This window comes from Piliocolobus tephrosceles, chromosome 21 (assembly GCF_002776525.5).
Source record: "Piliocolobus tephrosceles isolate RC106 chromosome 21, ASM277652v3, whole genome shotgun sequence".
Lineage (NCBI taxonomy): Eukaryota > Metazoa > Chordata > Mammalia > Primates > Cercopithecidae > Piliocolobus > Piliocolobus tephrosceles.
The window spans coordinates 44,395,141-44,412,152 of record NC_045454.1 but is presented as its reverse complement, the minus strand read 5'-3'; the positions used below and the strand labels follow the sequence as shown (position 1 = coordinate 44,412,152).

The window sequence follows — 17,012 nt, the reverse complement described above, 5'->3', positions numbered from 1 at the left end:
AGACTGGGTTTCACCACGTTGGCCAGGCTGGTCTGGAAGTCTTGACCTCAGGTGATCCGCCCACCTTGGCCTCCCAAAGTGTTGAGATTTACAGGGGTGAGTCACTGCGCCCGGCCCTCTACCCCTGCTTCTGCCTTCCAGTCTCAGCTAAAGCGTGCGCCCCTCCGCCACTGGGCAAGGCAGGGGCGGAATAGAGGGCTTGGAATTCCACAGCCTAGAGACGGGCACCGTGGGGGAAAGAAGAGTCACCTCTCCTATGGTTCGCAGAGGAAGGCCTGCCTGAGCCTGGAGCGGGGGCGGGAGAGCCAGAGTTTTGCACCCCCAGGGCATCCCCCAGCCCGCAGACTACCAGGCCTGCAGAGGACAGGACCCCACCCCCGGCCACAGGCCCTGCCCCCGGCACTCCCCGCACCCCGCCTCCAAGGCTCCTCCGCCCTGTCCGCACCCAACTTATAAAAAGCGTCCTCGGGCGCAGCGAGGAGAAACAGACCTAAGCAGATCCACTGCTGTGATCCGATTCTTTCCAGCGGCTTCTGCAACCAAGCAGGTCTCCCCTTGGTCCTCCGCGTCTCCAACCCTCGCACCTCGAACTCCAGCGTCCCCGAGAGTCCCCGCATCCCCGCTCCCAGGCTACGTGAGAGGATGCGCGGTGCTCCGACGGCTGGAGCAGCCCTGATGCTCTGCGTCGCCACCGCCGTGCTGCTGAGAGCTCAGGGCGGCCCCGTGCAGTCCAAGCCTCCGCGCTTTGCGTCCTGGGACGAGATGAATGTCCTGGCGCACGGACTCCTGCAGCTAGGCCAGGGGCTGCGCGAACACGCGGAGCGCACCCGCAGTCAGCTGAACGCGCTGGAGCGGCGCCTGAGCGCTTGCGGGTCCGCCTGCCAGGAAACCGAGGGGTCCACCGCCCTCCCGTTAGCCCCTGAAAGCCAGGTGGACCCTGAGGTCCTTCACAGCCTGCAGGTACGTGCCTCCGGGGCTGCTTCTCCGCGCCCCTACTGGCTCTCCTTGCTTGGAAGGATATGGACAGGAGTGGGGGGAGGGTGCGCAACTGTGGCTTCCTGGGATTCCCTTGCCTCAAGGGATGGGCTCCCTTTTAAGAAGCCGAGGAGGGAGGTTCGCTCGAGGCTAGGAGTTCAAGACCACCTAAAGCAAAATAGCGAGACCCCCGTCTCTTCACAAAAAAAGAATAAATAATAAAATAAAATTAAAAAATGACTGGGCGCGGTGGCTCACGGAGCCTCCAACTGCTGTCCAGACTAGCCTGGCCACCATGGAGAAACCTCATCTCTACTAAAAATACAAAAAATTAGCTGGGTGTGGTGGTGGGCGCCTGTAATCCCAGCGACTCAGGAGGCTGAGGCTGGAGAATCGCTTGAACCCAGGAGGCGGAGATTGCAGTGAGCCGAGATCTTGCCATTGCACTCCAGCCTGGGTGACAGAGCTAGACTCAGTCTCAAAATAATAATAATAACTAAAATAAAATAAAATACAAATATAAATACAAAAATTAGCCAGGCGTGGTGGCAGGCACCTGTAATCTCAGCTACTTGGAAGGCTGAGGCACAAGAATCACTTGAATCTGAGAGGCAGAGGTTGCAGTGAGCCAAGATTGTGCCACTGCACTCCAACCTGGGTGACAGAGAGAGAGTCTGTCTGAAAAAATAAAAAATAAGCCAGGCATAGAGCTGCATGACTATAGTCCTAGCTACTCGGGAGGCTGAAACAGGAGGATCACTTGACCCCAGGAGTTGGAGGCTGCAGTGAGCAGTGACAGCACCACTGCAGTCCAGCCTGGGTGACATAATGAGACCCTGTCTTTGGGGAAAAAAAAGATAGACTCCCTTGCCTGGCCTCAGCGGATGGAGATTTGGAAGGATGGATGAGTGGATGAATGAAGAAGTTGGGGAAGGCAAGCTGGGTCCTCACCAAGGTTTTCATTCCTCCCCAGACACAACTCAAGGCTCAGAACAGCAGGATCCAGCAACTCTTCCACAAGGTGGCCCAGCAGCAGCGGCACCTGGAGAAGCAGCACCTGCGAATTCAGCGTCTGCAAAGCCAGGTAACCCTAGGGTCAAGGGAGAAAAGGTCCCTCTGATAGCTGGGACCCCAGGTGGGGAGGGTGGTGGTGAGAACAGGACCTGTGGGTGGGGACGTGAGGCCAGGCAAGACCTGATACCCTCCTCCCATTCCATCCTAGGTTGGCCTCCTAGACCCCAAGCACCTAGACCATGAGGTGGCCAAGCCTGCCCGAAGAAAGAGGCTGCCCGAGATAGCCCGGCCAGTTGACCCGGCTCAAAATGCCAGCCGCCTGCACCGTGAGTGTCTGGCCCTCGATGCCCTCCAGTGGCCACCCCCACCCCGCCACTTGCCATTGCTGGCCCTCTCCTTGTCAGATCCACCTTAAGGAGAAGATGTCCTGGCCTGGATTCCCTGTGGGCTCACCAGTCTCCTGGTCAGACCTAACGGGAGCACCTCCTTCCCCAGCCCTGACCTGACCCAGCCAGGCCACCCAACCCTTCTGCCCTGCAAGCCAGTGGGCTGTCCCTGAAGCCCTGCTGGTCACTGATTGGAACAGAGGTGGAGAAAGAGAGATCTTGAGGGACTTGAGCTGCAGGGGTGCTGGAGAAGGTAGAAATGGGGTTTGGGGTGCCATCCTGAAGGTTAGAAACTTCTAGGGGAGGGTGTCATGGAGCAGGGGGTGCCAGGTAGGAGCGTTCGTAGATTTGGGCCCTCCATGGTGTCTTGGGGTATGTGGGAATTAGGGTTGGGAACCCCCAGCTCCCAGGCCAGAAACACACACTCTTGCATCTTACAAATCCAATGCTCCAGGTCCCTGACCCCCCTTCCTCCTCCCTCTCTTGTTCTCCTCCTCCCTCCCCGCCCCCGCCAGACCCCTCCCCGCAGCAGAAAGTGGGCTTTTGCTGCCACCACAAGTTGTAGGTGCTTTATTCCCAAATCTCCATTCATCTCAAACCACAGCATGTCCGCATGTGTCCGACGCAGACTCGCGGTTCTCACGGCCCCACACGGTTTCCCCATGGTCCTCTTCCTTCCCTGCATCTGTGGCTGTCCACAGCCAACTAGGTGAAAGTTTGGATCCCCCTCTCACACCCTAGGGTCAGTGGCAGGCTTCTAGCACTGTAGACCTGAGGGTTCTCTCCTCTCCAAGCTCCTGCTCCTTCCCACCTCCGTGCTGCCCACCCCCAACCCCACCAGGCTGGCATCTCAGCGTGGTCAGGGTCCCGTCCACCCTCCCAAAGCCACCATCCCAGGATGAGGGGCTTCTGGAACGTGACGGGGGAAGGCACAAGTCCTGGCTGGGAAATGCAGTGGAAGGGGGCAGGGGTTCTGTGGGTTGGGGACTCCCAGACTCTTGGCTCAGGCCTGCCAAGTAGGAGAAAGTTCAGAGCTGGGAAGGCAAACAGCTGGCATTCATGGAAGCCACACTGGTGATTTGGCCACATGCCCATCCTTACTGGATAGGAGGAAAGTAGGCGAAAGGGGAGATGCCTGAGGGGCCGGAAAGCGTCTTCCTCGTCACTCTGGGCCCGCCCCCACCCCCACCATGCAGACTCATTTCGACCTTTCCCCTACTTTTCCAGCTGGGCTGGGGGGCGGTTCCTTCCAGTCTGGAGCGTCTGAGCCTCCAGACGTGCTCAACGCCATCCTCCCCTCCTCCCTCCTTCTTTCTCTCCTCAACCCTGCCTCCTCTCCCTCTAGGAGATGGGACCCCCGGGCAGAGCCTCTGAGATGCTCCTGCTCAGCACAGTTCTTCCTCCTTGCTCTGGACCTGCTGCCTCATTCATTCATTCCTTCATTCATTCATTTATCAAGTCTTTTTTGTTTGTTTTTTGAGACAGCGTCTTGCTCTGTTGCCCAGGCTGGAGTGCAGTGATGCAGTCTCAGCTCACTGCAACCTCGGCCTTCCCCTGGGTTCAGGTGATTCTCCTGCCTCAGCCTCCCAAGTAGCTGGGATTACAGGCACCCACCACCACCACACCCAGCTGATTTTTATTCATTCATCGAGTCTTTTTTTTTTTTTTTTGAGACAGAGGCTCACTCTGTCTCCCAGGATGGAGTGCAATGGCTTGATCTCAGTTCACTGCAACCTCCGCCTCCCGGGTTCAAGCGATTCTCCTGCCTCAGCCTCCCAAGGAGCTGGGTTTACAGGTGCCCACCACCACACCCAGCTAATTTTTCTATGTTTTACTAAAGTTGGGGTTTGGCCATGTTGACCAGGCTGGTCTCGAACTCTTGACCGATCGACCCGCCTCCCAAAGTGCTGGGATTACAGGCATGAGCCACTGCGCCCGGCCCATTCATCAAGTCTTTTCTGAGCAGCTGCTATGCGCTGGGGCCTGCGTGGATGCTGGTGCCAGGCTGTGGGCAGAGCTGCTCCTTGTACCCAGCCTCATGGAGCCTCCATGCAGTCAGAGGAGACCACCAGATGACCCCAGTGTCCAGAAGTGGAAGTCCTTGCTCAGTTTCCATTTGGGGAGGTCTGGCCAGGTCTGGGAGTGAGGCAAGGCAAGGTATCCTTCCAGAAGCTGGGACCCAGAGAGAGAAGTAAGGAAAGAGAGTCCCGCCGGGCGCAGTGGTTCACACCTGTAATCCCAGCACTTTGGGAGGCTGAGGCTGGCGAATTACGAGGTCGGGAGATCGAGACAAGCCTGGCCAACATGGTGAAACCCCCATCTCTACTAATAATACAAAAATTAGTCGGGCGTGGTGGTGGTGAACATGCCTGTAGTCCCAGCTGCTCCAAAGGCTGAGGCAGGAGAATCACTTACTTGGACCCAGGAGGCGGAGGTTGCAGTGAGCCAAGATCGTGCCACTGCACTCCAGACTGGTGACAGAGCGAGACTCCGTCTCAAAAAAAAAAAGAGAGTCCCAGGCAGGGGGAACAGCATGTGCAAAGTCCCTATGGCAGGAGGGTGTGTGGTACAAGGGTGGGAAGAAAGCCTGTGTGCCAGAGAGGGTATGGGTACAGCACGACAGGAGGAAGATGGGCACAGGGGCTGGTCCTCCAGGTGCCTTGTGGACCATGCTGAGGAAGGACACAGGGAGCCATGGAAGAGGTTAGACAGATGGCAGAGGTGTGGTCATGAGATCAGATTTGCCTTTTACTTCCCTGGTCATCCACTGCTCAGACCCCAGACATGCCTGGCTCCTGAGAACCCCAGGGGCTGCTCTCCTGTTTCAACTCTCCACTTTATCTTCCTGCAGGGCTGCCCAGGGATTGCCAGGAGCTGTTTGAAGATGGGGAGAGGCAGAGTGGACTATTTGAGATCCAGCCTCAGGGGTCTCCGCCATTTTTGGTGAACTGCAAGATGACCTCAGGTAGGGTGTGCTAGCCCACCAGGGGCCCCTCTCCCCACAGGCCCTGTTGTCTTTCTTTAAATTGAAAAAAAAAATAATAATTAAAGGCAGGATCTTGCTATGTTGCCCAGGCTGGTCTATTTTTTTTTGGACGGAGTTTCACTCTTATTGCCCAGGCTGCAGTGCAATGGCACGATCTCAGCTCCTCCACCTCCCGGGCTTAAGAGATTCTCCTGCCTCAGCCTCCCCAGTAGCTGAGACTACAGGTGCGAGCAACCACACCCAGCTAATTTTTGTATTTTTAGTAGATATGGGGTTTCACCATGTTGATCTGGGTGGTCTCAAACTCCTGATCTCAAATGATTTGCCAACCTCGGCCTCCCAAAATGCTGGGATTACAGGCATTAGCCACTGCGCCCGGCCTCTTTTCTTTAAAATGCAGCCCTTGTCTGGATGTAGTGGCTCACACCTGTAATCCCATTTTGGGAGGCCGAGGCGGGAGGATCACTTGAGTCCAGAAGTTTGAGACCAGCCTGGACAACATAGCGAGAGCTCATCTTTACAAAAAATTCTGTGAAAGTAAAAAGGCCAGGCGCAGTGGCTCACACCTGTAATCCCAGCACTTTGGGAGGCTGAGGCGGCCATATCACGAGGTCAGGAGTTCGAGACCAGCCTGACCAACATGGTAAAACCCTGTCTCCACTAAAAATACAAAAATTAACCAGGCATGATGGCGTGCGCCTGTAATCCCAGCTACTCAGGAGGCCGAGGCAGGAGAATCACTTGAACCCGGGAGGCGGAGGTTGCAGTGAGCCGAGATCATGCCACCACACTCCAGCCTAGGCGACAGAGCAAGACTCCGTCCCCCCACCAAAAAAATAAAAAAGAGAGAAAATAGAATAAAATAAAATAAAATTCAGCCCTTGCTGGGCATGGTGGCACACGCCTATAGTCCCAGCTACTCAGGAGGCCAAGGCAGGAGGGTCGCTTGAGCCCAGGAGTTAAAGGCTGTAGTGAGCTGTGATCACACTTGTGAATAGCCACCGCACTCCAACCTGGGCAACACAACAAAACCTCGTTTCTTTTTTTTTTTTTTTTTGTTTGAGACGGAGTCTTGCTCTGTTGCCCGGGCTGGAATGCGGTGGCCGGATCTCAGCTCACTGCAAGCTCCGCCTCCCGGGTTTACGCCATTCTCCTGCCTCAGCCTCCCAAGTAGCTGGGACTACAGGCGCCCGCCACCTCGCCCGGCTAGTTTTTTGTATTTTTAGTAGAGACGGGGTTTCACCGTGTTAGCCAGGATGGTCTCGATTTCCTGACCTCGTGATCCGCCAGTCTCGGCCTCCCAAAGTGCTGGGATTACAGGCTTGAGCCACCGCGCCCGGCCTAAAACCTCGTTTCTAAAAAAAAAAAAAAAAAGGCTGAGCGTGGTGCACGGTGGCTTACACCTATAATCCCAGCACTTTGGGAGGCTGAGGTGGGCAAATCACTTGAGGTCAGGAGTTCAAGACCAGACTGGCCAACATGGTGAAACCCCATCTCTACCAACATCCAAAACATTAACCAGGCGTGGTGGCAGGTACCTGTGATTCCAGCTGTTTGTGGGGCTGAAACACAAGAATCACTTGAGCCCTGAAGGCAGAGGTTGCAGTGAGCTGAGATTGTGGCGCTACGATCCAGCCTGGGCAATAATAGTGAGACTCCGTCTCTTAAAAAAAAAAAAGCAGCTTTTTTTTTCCATTAAGAAGAAATCCTTTCCATTACAAGAGGTTACAACACGGAGTTTTGTGGTTGAGAACTGCAGAGGAAGACCCAGTTCAGCTGACCCAGAGAGGCTTTGCAGATTTCCACTGCCCACTCCTTCCCACGCTCAGTCGCTGCTGGGTTCTTGGGACAAAGATCTTCCCAAGACCAGCCCATAATATTCCTTCCTCTGACCCACCCTCTTTGAGTCCTCCAGGGATGAGTGAGGGAGCTGCTGGCTTCCTGGGTTTGGAGGGGTTTTGGTGCTTGGGAGCCAGATGAGGGAGGGGTCCTCTGTGAGGAGGGACTTCCTGGTGACCTTGTACCTTTCTGGGCAGATGGAGGCTGGACAGTAATTCAGAGGCGCCATGATGGCTCTGTGGACTTCAACCGGCCCTGGGAAGCCTACAAGGCGGGGTTCGGGGATCCCCAAGGTGGGTGTTGCTAGTGGGCACAGAGGCAGGGGAGGAAGAGGGACCCTCAGAAGTGGCCCTGCCTCACTGAGTGGCCTCTCCCACTCCAGGCGAGTTCTGGCTGGGCCTGGAGAAGGTGCATAGCATCACAGGGGACCGCAACAGCCGCCTGGCCGTGCAGCTGCGGGACTGGGATGGCAACGCCGAGTCGCTGCAGTTCTCTGTGCACCTGGGTGGTGAGGACACGGCCTACAGCCTGCAGCTCACCGAGCCCGTGGCCAGCCAGTTGGGTGCCACCACCGTCCCGCCTAGCGGCCTCTCCGTACCCTTCTCCACTTGGGACCAAGATCACGACCTCCGCAGGGACAAGAACTGCGCCAAGAGCCTCTCTGGTGAGCAGGCTCTGCCATGCCACATCCAGCCAGCAGCTCCCCTCCTTATCTTTCTGCTGCTCTGTCCTGCCTTCAACTCCAAATTGCATCTGTTTCCTACCCCCACCTCTTCCTTACATGCCGTGTGTGTGATTAGGCCATTAACTTAGCCTTAGCCTATCTGGCCTCAGTTTTCCCATCCTGAAAAGAGTCTTGACCACTTTTACTTTTTATTTATTTATTTATTTATTTATTTTTTATTTATTTTTTTTTTTTGAGATGGAGTCTCACCCTGTCACCCAGGCTGGAGTGCAGTGGCACGATCTTGGCTCACTGCAAGCTCCGCCTCCCGGGTTCACGCCGTTCTCCTGCCTCAGCCTCCCGAGTAGCTGGGACTACAGACACCCGCCACCAGGCCCATCTAATTTTTTTGTATTTTTAGTGGAGATGGGGATTCACCGTGTTAGCCAGGATGGTCTCGATCTCCTGACCCCGTGATCCGCCCGCCTCGGCCTCCCAAAGTGCTGGGATTACAGACGTGAGCCACCACGCCCGGCCTACTCATTTATTTTTTGAGACGGAGTCCTACTCTGTCGCCCAGGCTGGAGTGCAAGTGACGTGATCTCGGCTCACTGCAGCCTCTGCCTCCTGGGTTCAAGTGATTCTCTTGCCTCAGCCTCCTGAGTAGCTGGGATTACAGGCTCCCGCCACCAGGCAATTGTTTTGTATTTTTAGTAGAGAAGGGGTTTCACCATGTTGGCCAGGGTGGTCCTGAACTCCTGACGTCAAGTGATCCGCCTGCCTCTGCCTCCCAATGTGTTGGGATTACAGGCATGGGCCACCATGCCCGGCCACAAGCATCTTTATAATGGTGCCCACTTCACAGGAATCTTTTTTTTTTTTAAACAGGGTCTCACTCTGTCACCCAGGATGGAGTGCAGTGGTGCGATCATAGCTCACTGCAGCCTCACCACTGGGCTGGAGTAAAGGCTGAGGCTGGGTGTGGTGGCTTCACGCCTGTAATCCCAGGGATTGGGAGACCAAAGAGGGAGGATCGCTTGAGCCCAGGGGTTTGACAGCAGCCTGGGTAATAGAGGGAGACCCTGTCTCTACAAAAAAAATACAAAAGTTGTCTGGGTGTGGTGGCTCACGCCTGTAATCCCAGCACTTTGGGAGGCCAAGGCAGGCGGATCACGAGGTCAGGAGTTCAAGACCAGCCAGGCCAACATAGTGAAACCCTCTACTAAAAATACAAAAATTATCCAGGCGTGGTGGCACGTGCCTGTAGTCCCAGCTACTTGGGAGGCTGAGGCAGCAGAATCGCTTTAACCCGGGAGGTGGAGGTTGCGGTGAGCCGAGATCACACCACTGCACTCCAGCTTAGGCAACAGAGTGAGACTTCGTCTCAAAAAAAAAAAAGAAAAAAAAATTAGTCAGGCACAGTGGCTCACACTTGTAATCCCAGCACTTGGGGAGGCTGAAGCGAGTGAATCACTCAAGCTCAGGATACCAGCTTGAGCAACATGGTGAAATCCCGTCTCAACTAAAAATAGAAAAATCTAGCTGGGCGTGATGGTGCATGCCTGTGGTCCCATCTACTTGGGAGGCTGAGTTGGGAGGATCTCTTGAGCCTAGGAGGTCAAGGCTGCAGTGAGCTGAGACTGCACCACTGCACTCAAGCCTGAGTGACAGAGAGAGACCCAATCTCAAAAAAAAAAAAAAAGGTCAAATCCAAAGCCCAGTCATGGTCCCCAACCTGCCTCATCCTCAACCCTATCCCCATCTTCTTTCAGCCCCATTGGTGGCTCAAAGACCTGACCATGTTTCCTCTCCCCTGACCCCGGCAGGAGGCTGGTGGTTTGGCACCTGCAGCCATTCCAACCTCAATGGCCAGTACTTCCGCTCCATCCCACAGCAGCGGCAGGAGCTTAAGAAAGGAATCTTCTGGAAGACCTGGCGGGGCCGCTACTACCCGCTGCAGGCCACCACCATGTTGATCCAGCCCACGGCGGCAGAGGCAGCCTCCTAGCCTCCTGGCTGGGCCTGGTCCCAGGCCCACGAAGGACAGTGACTCTTGGCTCTGCCCGAGGATGTGGCCACTCCCTGCCCGGGCAGGGGCTCCGAGGAGGGGCCATCTGGAAGCTTGTGGACGGAGAAGAAGACCACGGCTGGAGAAGCCCACTCTCTGAGTACAGGGGGGGCTGCATGCGTTGCCTCCTGAGATCGAGGCTGCAGGATATGCTTAGACTCTGGAGGCGTGGACCGAGGGGCATGGAGCTTCATTCCTCGCTGGCCGGGGAGTTGGGGACTCAGAGGGACCACTTGGGGCCGGCCCGGCTGGCCTCAATGGCGGACTCAGTCACATTGACTGACTGGGGGACCAGGGCTCACGTGGGTCAAGAACGCCCTCCTGGTGCGGGTGCTGTTGTGTATAGGTCCCCTGGGGACACAAGTAGGCACCAGTGGTGTCTGGGCGGAGCTCACAGAGTTCTTGGAATAAAAGCAACCTCAGAACACTTCGTTCTTTGTTCTTCAGTTTGTTTTCTTTCTTTTTTTTTTTCTTTTTCTTTTTTTTTTTTAGTTCACAGGTCTAGTAACTTACCCTCAGTTTGTTTTAAAAAGTGAACAAAGTCTATGTAAACATGTTCCCAGGGCCAGGCACAGTGTCTTGTGCCTGTAATACCAGCCCTTTGTGAGGCCGAGGTGGGCAGATCGCTTGAGGTCAGGAGTTCGAGACCAGCCTGGCCAACATGGTGAAACCCCGTCTCTACAAAAAATACAAAAATTACCCGGGTGTGATGGCGCACGTCTGTACACGTCTGTAGTCCCAGCTACTCCGGAGGCTGACGCAGAAGAATCACTTGAGCCAAGGAGGCCAAGGCTTCAAGTAAGCTGAGATTGCGCCACTGCACTCCAGCCTGGGCAATAGAGCAAGAATCCATCTCAAAAAAAAAAAGAAATTTTTTTCATAGAGGTAGGGTCTCACTCTGTTGTCCAGGCTGATCTCAAACAGCGAGGCTCAAGGGATCCTCCTGCCTTGGCTTCCCAAAGTGCTGGGATTAAAGGTGTGAGCGCCACTGCACCCAGCCCTGAAGGCTCTTAATTCTACATCTGGGTTTTGTTTAAGAAAAAAATAAGATGGGGGCCAGACACAGTGGCTCACGCCTGTAATCCCAGCACTTTGGGAGGCTGAGGCGGGTGGATCACCTGAAGTCAGGAGTTCCAGACCCGCCCGACCAACATGGTAAAACCCCATCTCTACTAAAAATACAAAAATTAGCCAGGTGTAGTGGCGGGTCCCTGTAATCCCAGCTATTCAGGAGGCTGAGGCAGGAGAATCTCTTGAACTCAGGAGGCGAAGGTTGCAGTGAGCAGAGATCATGCCACTGCACTCCAGCCTGGATGACAGAGCAAGGCTTGATCTCAAAAAAAAAAAAAAAAACCACAATAGGGCCTTGGCTCACGCCTGTAATACTGGCACTTCGGGAGGCCAACAAGGGCGATCACCTGAGGTTGGGAGTTGGAGACCAGCCTGGCCAATGTGGTGAAACCTCATTTCTACTAAAAATACAAAAATCAGCTGGGCGTAGTGGTGCGCACCTATAATCCCAGCTACTCGGGAGGCCGAGGCCGGAGAATAGCTTGAATCCAGGAGGTGGAGGTTTCAGTGACCCGAGATGGCACCACTGCACTCCAGCTCAGGCAACAGAGTGAGACTCTGTCTAATAAATAAATAAATAAATATGAAATGAAATAAAACTAGTAATAATTGGATGCCCTATATCTAGGACATGTATTTGAGGAAAACAGCATCTGTCCATTTCCTGAACCCCAGCTACTGTTAATCTTTTTTTTTTTTTTGAGACGGAGTCTCGCCGTGTCGCCCAGGCTGGAGTGCAGTGGCGTGATCTCGGCTCACTGCAAGCTCCGCCTCCCGGGTTCATGCCATTCTCCCGCCTCAGCCTCCGAGTAGCTGGGACTACAGGCGCCCGCCACCACGCCCGGCTAGTTTTTTTTATTTTTAGTAGAGATGGGGTTTCACCATGTCAGCCAGGATGGTCTTGATCTCCTGACCTCGTGATCCCCCCGCCTCAGCCTCCCAAAGTGCTAGGATTACAGGCTTGAGCCACCGCGCCCGGCCTAATCTTTTTTTTTTTTTTTCATTTTTTTTGAGACAGAGTCTCGCTCTGCCACCCAGGCTGGAGTGCAGTAGTGCGATCTCAGCTTACTGCAACCTCCACCTTCCGGGTTCAAGCGATTCTCCTGCCTCAGCCTCCCAAGTAGCTGGGATTACAGGTGCCTGCCACTGTGTCCGGCTAATTTTTGTATTTTTAGTACAGACAGGCTTGACCAGGCCGGTCTCGAACTTCTGACCTCAGGTGGTCTGCCTGCCTTGGCCTCCCGAAGTGGTGGGATTACAGGCGCAAGCCACCGCGCCTGGCCTGTTGATCTATTTTTGCCCCAGTATCTCCCTCCAGATATTCCTTATAGATGTTTCTTGGGGAGGAGGTGGGGGTTCTTGTGCTAGAAGAAAAAACTTCAGTGATTTCCCGGTCTTCACCCTTCCTGGCAGGTGCTGGAGACACGGCGGTTTCCCTGGGGCTGTGGTTGGGTATAGGTGACAAACTTTTTAGCTTTGTAGAGGTATGTCCCACAGCTGCCAGGCCAGGGAGGCTGGAGGCTGCCCTCTCGAGGTTCCTTATTTGCCTGTGTCCTATACTGAGCAGGCTGAGAGGATCTCCTCTGAGCCCACTGTCACTGGAGCTGGTGGTGAGACCAGCCTGCAGGAGAGGGGGTTCCTCTAGCTATACCCTCTTCATTTCCCGGCTCTGCCAACAATGGGCTCATCTCTTCAACGTCATCCTTTTTCCAACAGCCACCTTGACCCCAAAGCTTTTCTTGCCCCTCCAACCTGGGGAACAACAGAAAGGAAAAAACCACCAGCTGGGTGCAGTGCTTCACGCCTGCATTCCCAGCACTTTGGGAGGCCAAGGTAGGTAGATCACAAGGTCAGGAGATCAAGACCATTCTGGCTGACACGGTGAAACCCTGTCTCTACTAAAAATACAAAAAATTAGCTGGGCGTGGTGGCACGTGCCTGTAGTCCCAGCTATTCGGGAGGCTGAGGCAGGAGAATCGCTTGAACCCGCGAGATGGAGGTTGCAGTGAGCTGAGATCGCACCACTGCACTCCAGCCTGGGTGACAGAGGAAGACTGTCTCAAAAAGAAAAACAAAAAACCACCACGGCAGGAAACTAACAAGGGGCCAGGAAGCCCAGATGTGAACCTGGACCCATTAAACTCCAGAGCTGCAGCTCTAAATCATATCCCTCTCCCGGGCCACAGGAGCTCATTGGCCCCAGTTCCTGCATTTGGAAAATGGGGATGGTTTTTGACACCCGACCCCTCCATTCCACCACCTCTTCCTGGCCTCATGGTGTGGGGAGAGGGTGGTAAAGAATTAACAAGGCATTAATATTCAACACAGGCTGGGTCCAGTGGCTCACGACTGTAATCCCAGCTCTTTGGGAAGCTGAGGCTGGAGGATCTTGGAGTTTGAGACCAGCCTAGGAAACACAGCAAGACCTCATCTCTATGATAAATTTTTTAAAAGGCCAGGCACAGTGGCTCATGTCTGTAATCCTAGCACTTTGGGAGGCCAAGGCAGGTGGATCATGAGGTCAGGAGTTCAAGACCAGCCTGGCCAAGATGGTGAAATCCCATCTCTACTAAAAATACAAAAAAATTAGCCAGGCATAGTGGTGGGCGCCTGTAATCCCAGCAACTCGAGAGGTTGAGGCAGAGAATTGCTTAAACTCAGGAGGCAGAGGGTGCAGTGAGCTGAGATCGTGCCACTGCAATCCAGCCTGGGCAACAGAGTAAGACCCTGCCTCAAAAAAAGGAATCAAGAGAAATTTCAGAGGGAGGAGAGACAGAGTAAGGCAATTGAGGGTGATAGAGGGAGGAAGGCAGAGAGGAGAAGATGAGGAGAGAAAAGTCCATGACTTCTGGGTTTGATGGGAGGGAGGGAAGGAAGGATGGAGACACGACAGGGGGAATGGATATGGGGAAGGAGTCAAATTTGTGTATAGGATTGAGAGGTGAAGCCGGCTGGGCTTCTGGGTCAGGTGGGGACTTGGAGAACTTTTCTGTCTTGCTAAAGGATTGTAAACACACAAATCAGCACTCTGTGTCTAGCTAAAGGATTGTAAATGCACCAATCAGTGCTCTGTGTCTAGCTAAAGGTTTGTAAATGCAACAATCAGCACTCTGTGTCTAGTTAATCGGGTAGGGAACTTGGATAATTTTCTGTCTAGCTAAAGGATTGTAAATGCACCAATCAGCACTCTGTATCTAGCTAAAGGTTTGTAAATGCACCAATCAGCACTCTGTCAAATGGACCAATCAGCACTCTGTAAAAGGGACCAATCATCTCACTGTAAAATGGACTATCAGCAGGATGTGGGTCGGGCCAAATAAGGGAATAAAAGCAGGCCACCCAGGGCAGAGGTGGAAACCAGCTTGGGTTCCCTTCCACGCTGTGGCAGCTTTGTTCTTTCGCTCTTTGCAATAAATCTTGCTGCTCCTCACTCTTTGGGTTCGTGCCACCTTTATGAGCTGTAACATTCATCGTGAAGGTCTGCAGCTTCACTCCTGAAGTCAGTGAGACCACGAACCCACCAGAAGGAAGAAACTCCAAACACGTCTGAACATCGGAAGGAACAAACTCTGGACACACCATATTTAAGAACTGTAACAATCACCGCAAGGGTCCGTGGCTTCATTCTTGAAGTCAGTGAGACCAAGAACTCACCAATTCTGGACACATTTTGCTGATCACAAAGGGACTATTGCTTATCGCCAAGCGGTGAGGCTATAGCCTATTGCCAAGCAGTGAGTGCCATCGGACCCCTTTTACTTGCTATTCTGTCATATTTTTCCTTAGAATTCGGGGGCTAAATACCAGGCACCTGGTGGCCAGTTAAGAGCGACTAGCGTGGCTGCTGGACTAAAGACATGGGTGTCAGGCTTTCTGGGAAAGGGCTCTCTAACAAACCCTAACTTTTCAGAGTTGGGAGCATTGGTTTGCCTGGAACCAGCTTCCACTTTTCCTATACTCCTGGGAGGAGGTGAAGGTCAACAGAGAGGAAAGCCATTCAGCTCCAGGGTCCCGACAACAAGTTGGTTGACCCTGCCGCCATGAACGGAACTCTCAAAGTCATGTCGCCCAAGCGAGACTCGCCCATCTAGCCTATCTATCCTGACCCTTGCCTCCTGGGTCCTAATGCCTGTCAGACAAACTTCCTCGTGCCTCTCTTCTCTGAGGCTAGTCTTGCTTCTAGTGCTTTTCTAGTTTCTCCTATAAGAATGATTTCCTTGGCCAGGCGCGGTGGCTCAAGCCTGTAATCCCAGCACTTTGGGAGGCCGAGACGGGCGGATCACGAGGTCAGGAGATCGAGACCATCCTGGCTAACACGGTGAAACCCTGTCTCTACTAAAAAAATACAAAAAACGAGCCGGGCGAGGTGGCGGGCGCCTGTAGTCCCAGCTACTCCGGAGGAGAATGGCGTAAACCCGGGAGGCGGAGCTTGCAGTGAGCTGAGAGCCGGCCACTGTACTCCAGCCTGGGTGACAGAGCGAGACTCCGTCTCAAAAAAAAAAAAAGAATGATTTCCTGTATAAATTTCAGGACTCTGTTACCTTCTTTAGGCACCTGGGCTTACCAATCAGAAAGACGTAATTTTTGCCCAAAGCCCCATCGTGGGGGGACTATCTGGAATTTTAGGATCCCTCCTCAGACAAGCAGGCCTAACAAAAGCTATTCCTGAAACTAGGATATGGGGAGCCTCAGAAGTTGTATCCTTCCTATTCATATAAGTGAGGACAAAAGGTGTCACTCTTCCAACACTGGAGATCCTTTCCCTCCCTCAGGGTATGACCCTCCACTTCATTTTTGGGGCATAACATCTTTATAGGACACGGGTAAGGTCCCAATACTAAAAGGAGAATGCTTAGGACTCTAACAGGTTTTCGAGAATGCATCGGTAAGGGCCACTAAATCCAATTTTTCTCAGTACTCTTTGTGGTCTAGGACAGGCAATGGTGCAGGTTTTTGAGAATGTGTCCGTAAGGGCCACCAAATCCGACCTTCCTCGGTCCTCCTGTGGTCTGGGAGGAAAACTAGTGTTTCTGCTGCTGCGTCGGTGAGCACAATTATTCCGATTAGCAGGGTCCAGGGACTGTTGTAGGTTCTTGGGCAGGGGAAGAAACAAAACAAACCAAAACCGTGGGCAGTTTTGTCTTTCAGATGGGAAACACTCAGGCATCAACAGGCTCACCCTTGAAATGCATCCTAAGCCATTGGGACCAATTTGACCCGCAAACCCTGAAAAAGAGGCAGCTCATTTTTTTTTCTGCACTATTGACTGGCCCCAATATTCTCTCTCTGATGGGGAAAAATGGCCACCTGAAGGAAGTAAAAATTACAATACTATCCTGCAGCTTGACCTTTTCTGTAAGAGGAAAGGCAAATGGAGTGAAACGTTATGTCCAAGCTTTCTTTTCACTGAAGGAGAACACACAACTATGCAAAGCTTGCAATTTACATCCCACAGGAGGACCTTTCAGCTTACCCCCAAATCCTAGCCTCCCTACAGCTCCCCTTTCTATTAATGATAAGCCTCCTCTAATCTCCCCTGCCCAGAAGGAAATAAGCAAAGAAATCTCCAAAGGACCACAAAACCCACCCAGGCTATCGGTTATGTCTCCTTCAAGCTGTAGGGGGAGGGAATTTGGCCCAACCTGGGTACATGTCCCCTTCTCCCTCTCTGATTTAAAGCAGATCAAGGCAGACCTGGGGAAGTTTTCAGATGATCCTGATAGGTACACAGATGTCCTATAGGGTCTAGGGCAAACCTTTGATCTCACTTGGAGAGATGTCATGCTATTGTTAGATCAAATCCTGGCCTTTAATGAAAAGAATGCAGCTTTAGCTACAGCCCAAGAGTTTGGAGATACCTGGTATCTTAGTCAAGTAAATGATAGAATGACAGCCGAAGAAAGGGATAAATTCCCTACTGGTGAGCAAGCTGTCCCCAGTATGGATCCCCACTGGGACCTCAACTCGGATCATGGGGACTGGAGTCGTAAACATCTGTGACCTGTGTTC

General features: G+C 53.3%; 1 protein-coding gene across 1 annotated transcript; it reads left to right on the top strand.

Moving 5' to 3' along the window:
* Window positions 1-458: 458 nt before the first annotated feature.
* Window positions 459-10,362, top strand: ANGPTL4 (angiopoietin like 4). The gene is made up of 7 exons (XM_026455556.1): window positions 459-960; window positions 1,949-2,059; window positions 2,198-2,315; window positions 5,227-5,340; window positions 7,398-7,493; window positions 7,583-7,864; window positions 9,691-10,362. The coding sequence occupies exons 1-7, from the start codon at window positions 643-645 to the stop codon at window positions 9,870-9,872; spliced, it is 1,221 nt and encodes a 406-aa protein (XP_026311341.1). The 5' UTR covers window positions 459-642; the 3' UTR covers window positions 9,873-10,362.
* Window positions 10,363-17,012: the final 6,650 nt, after the last annotated feature.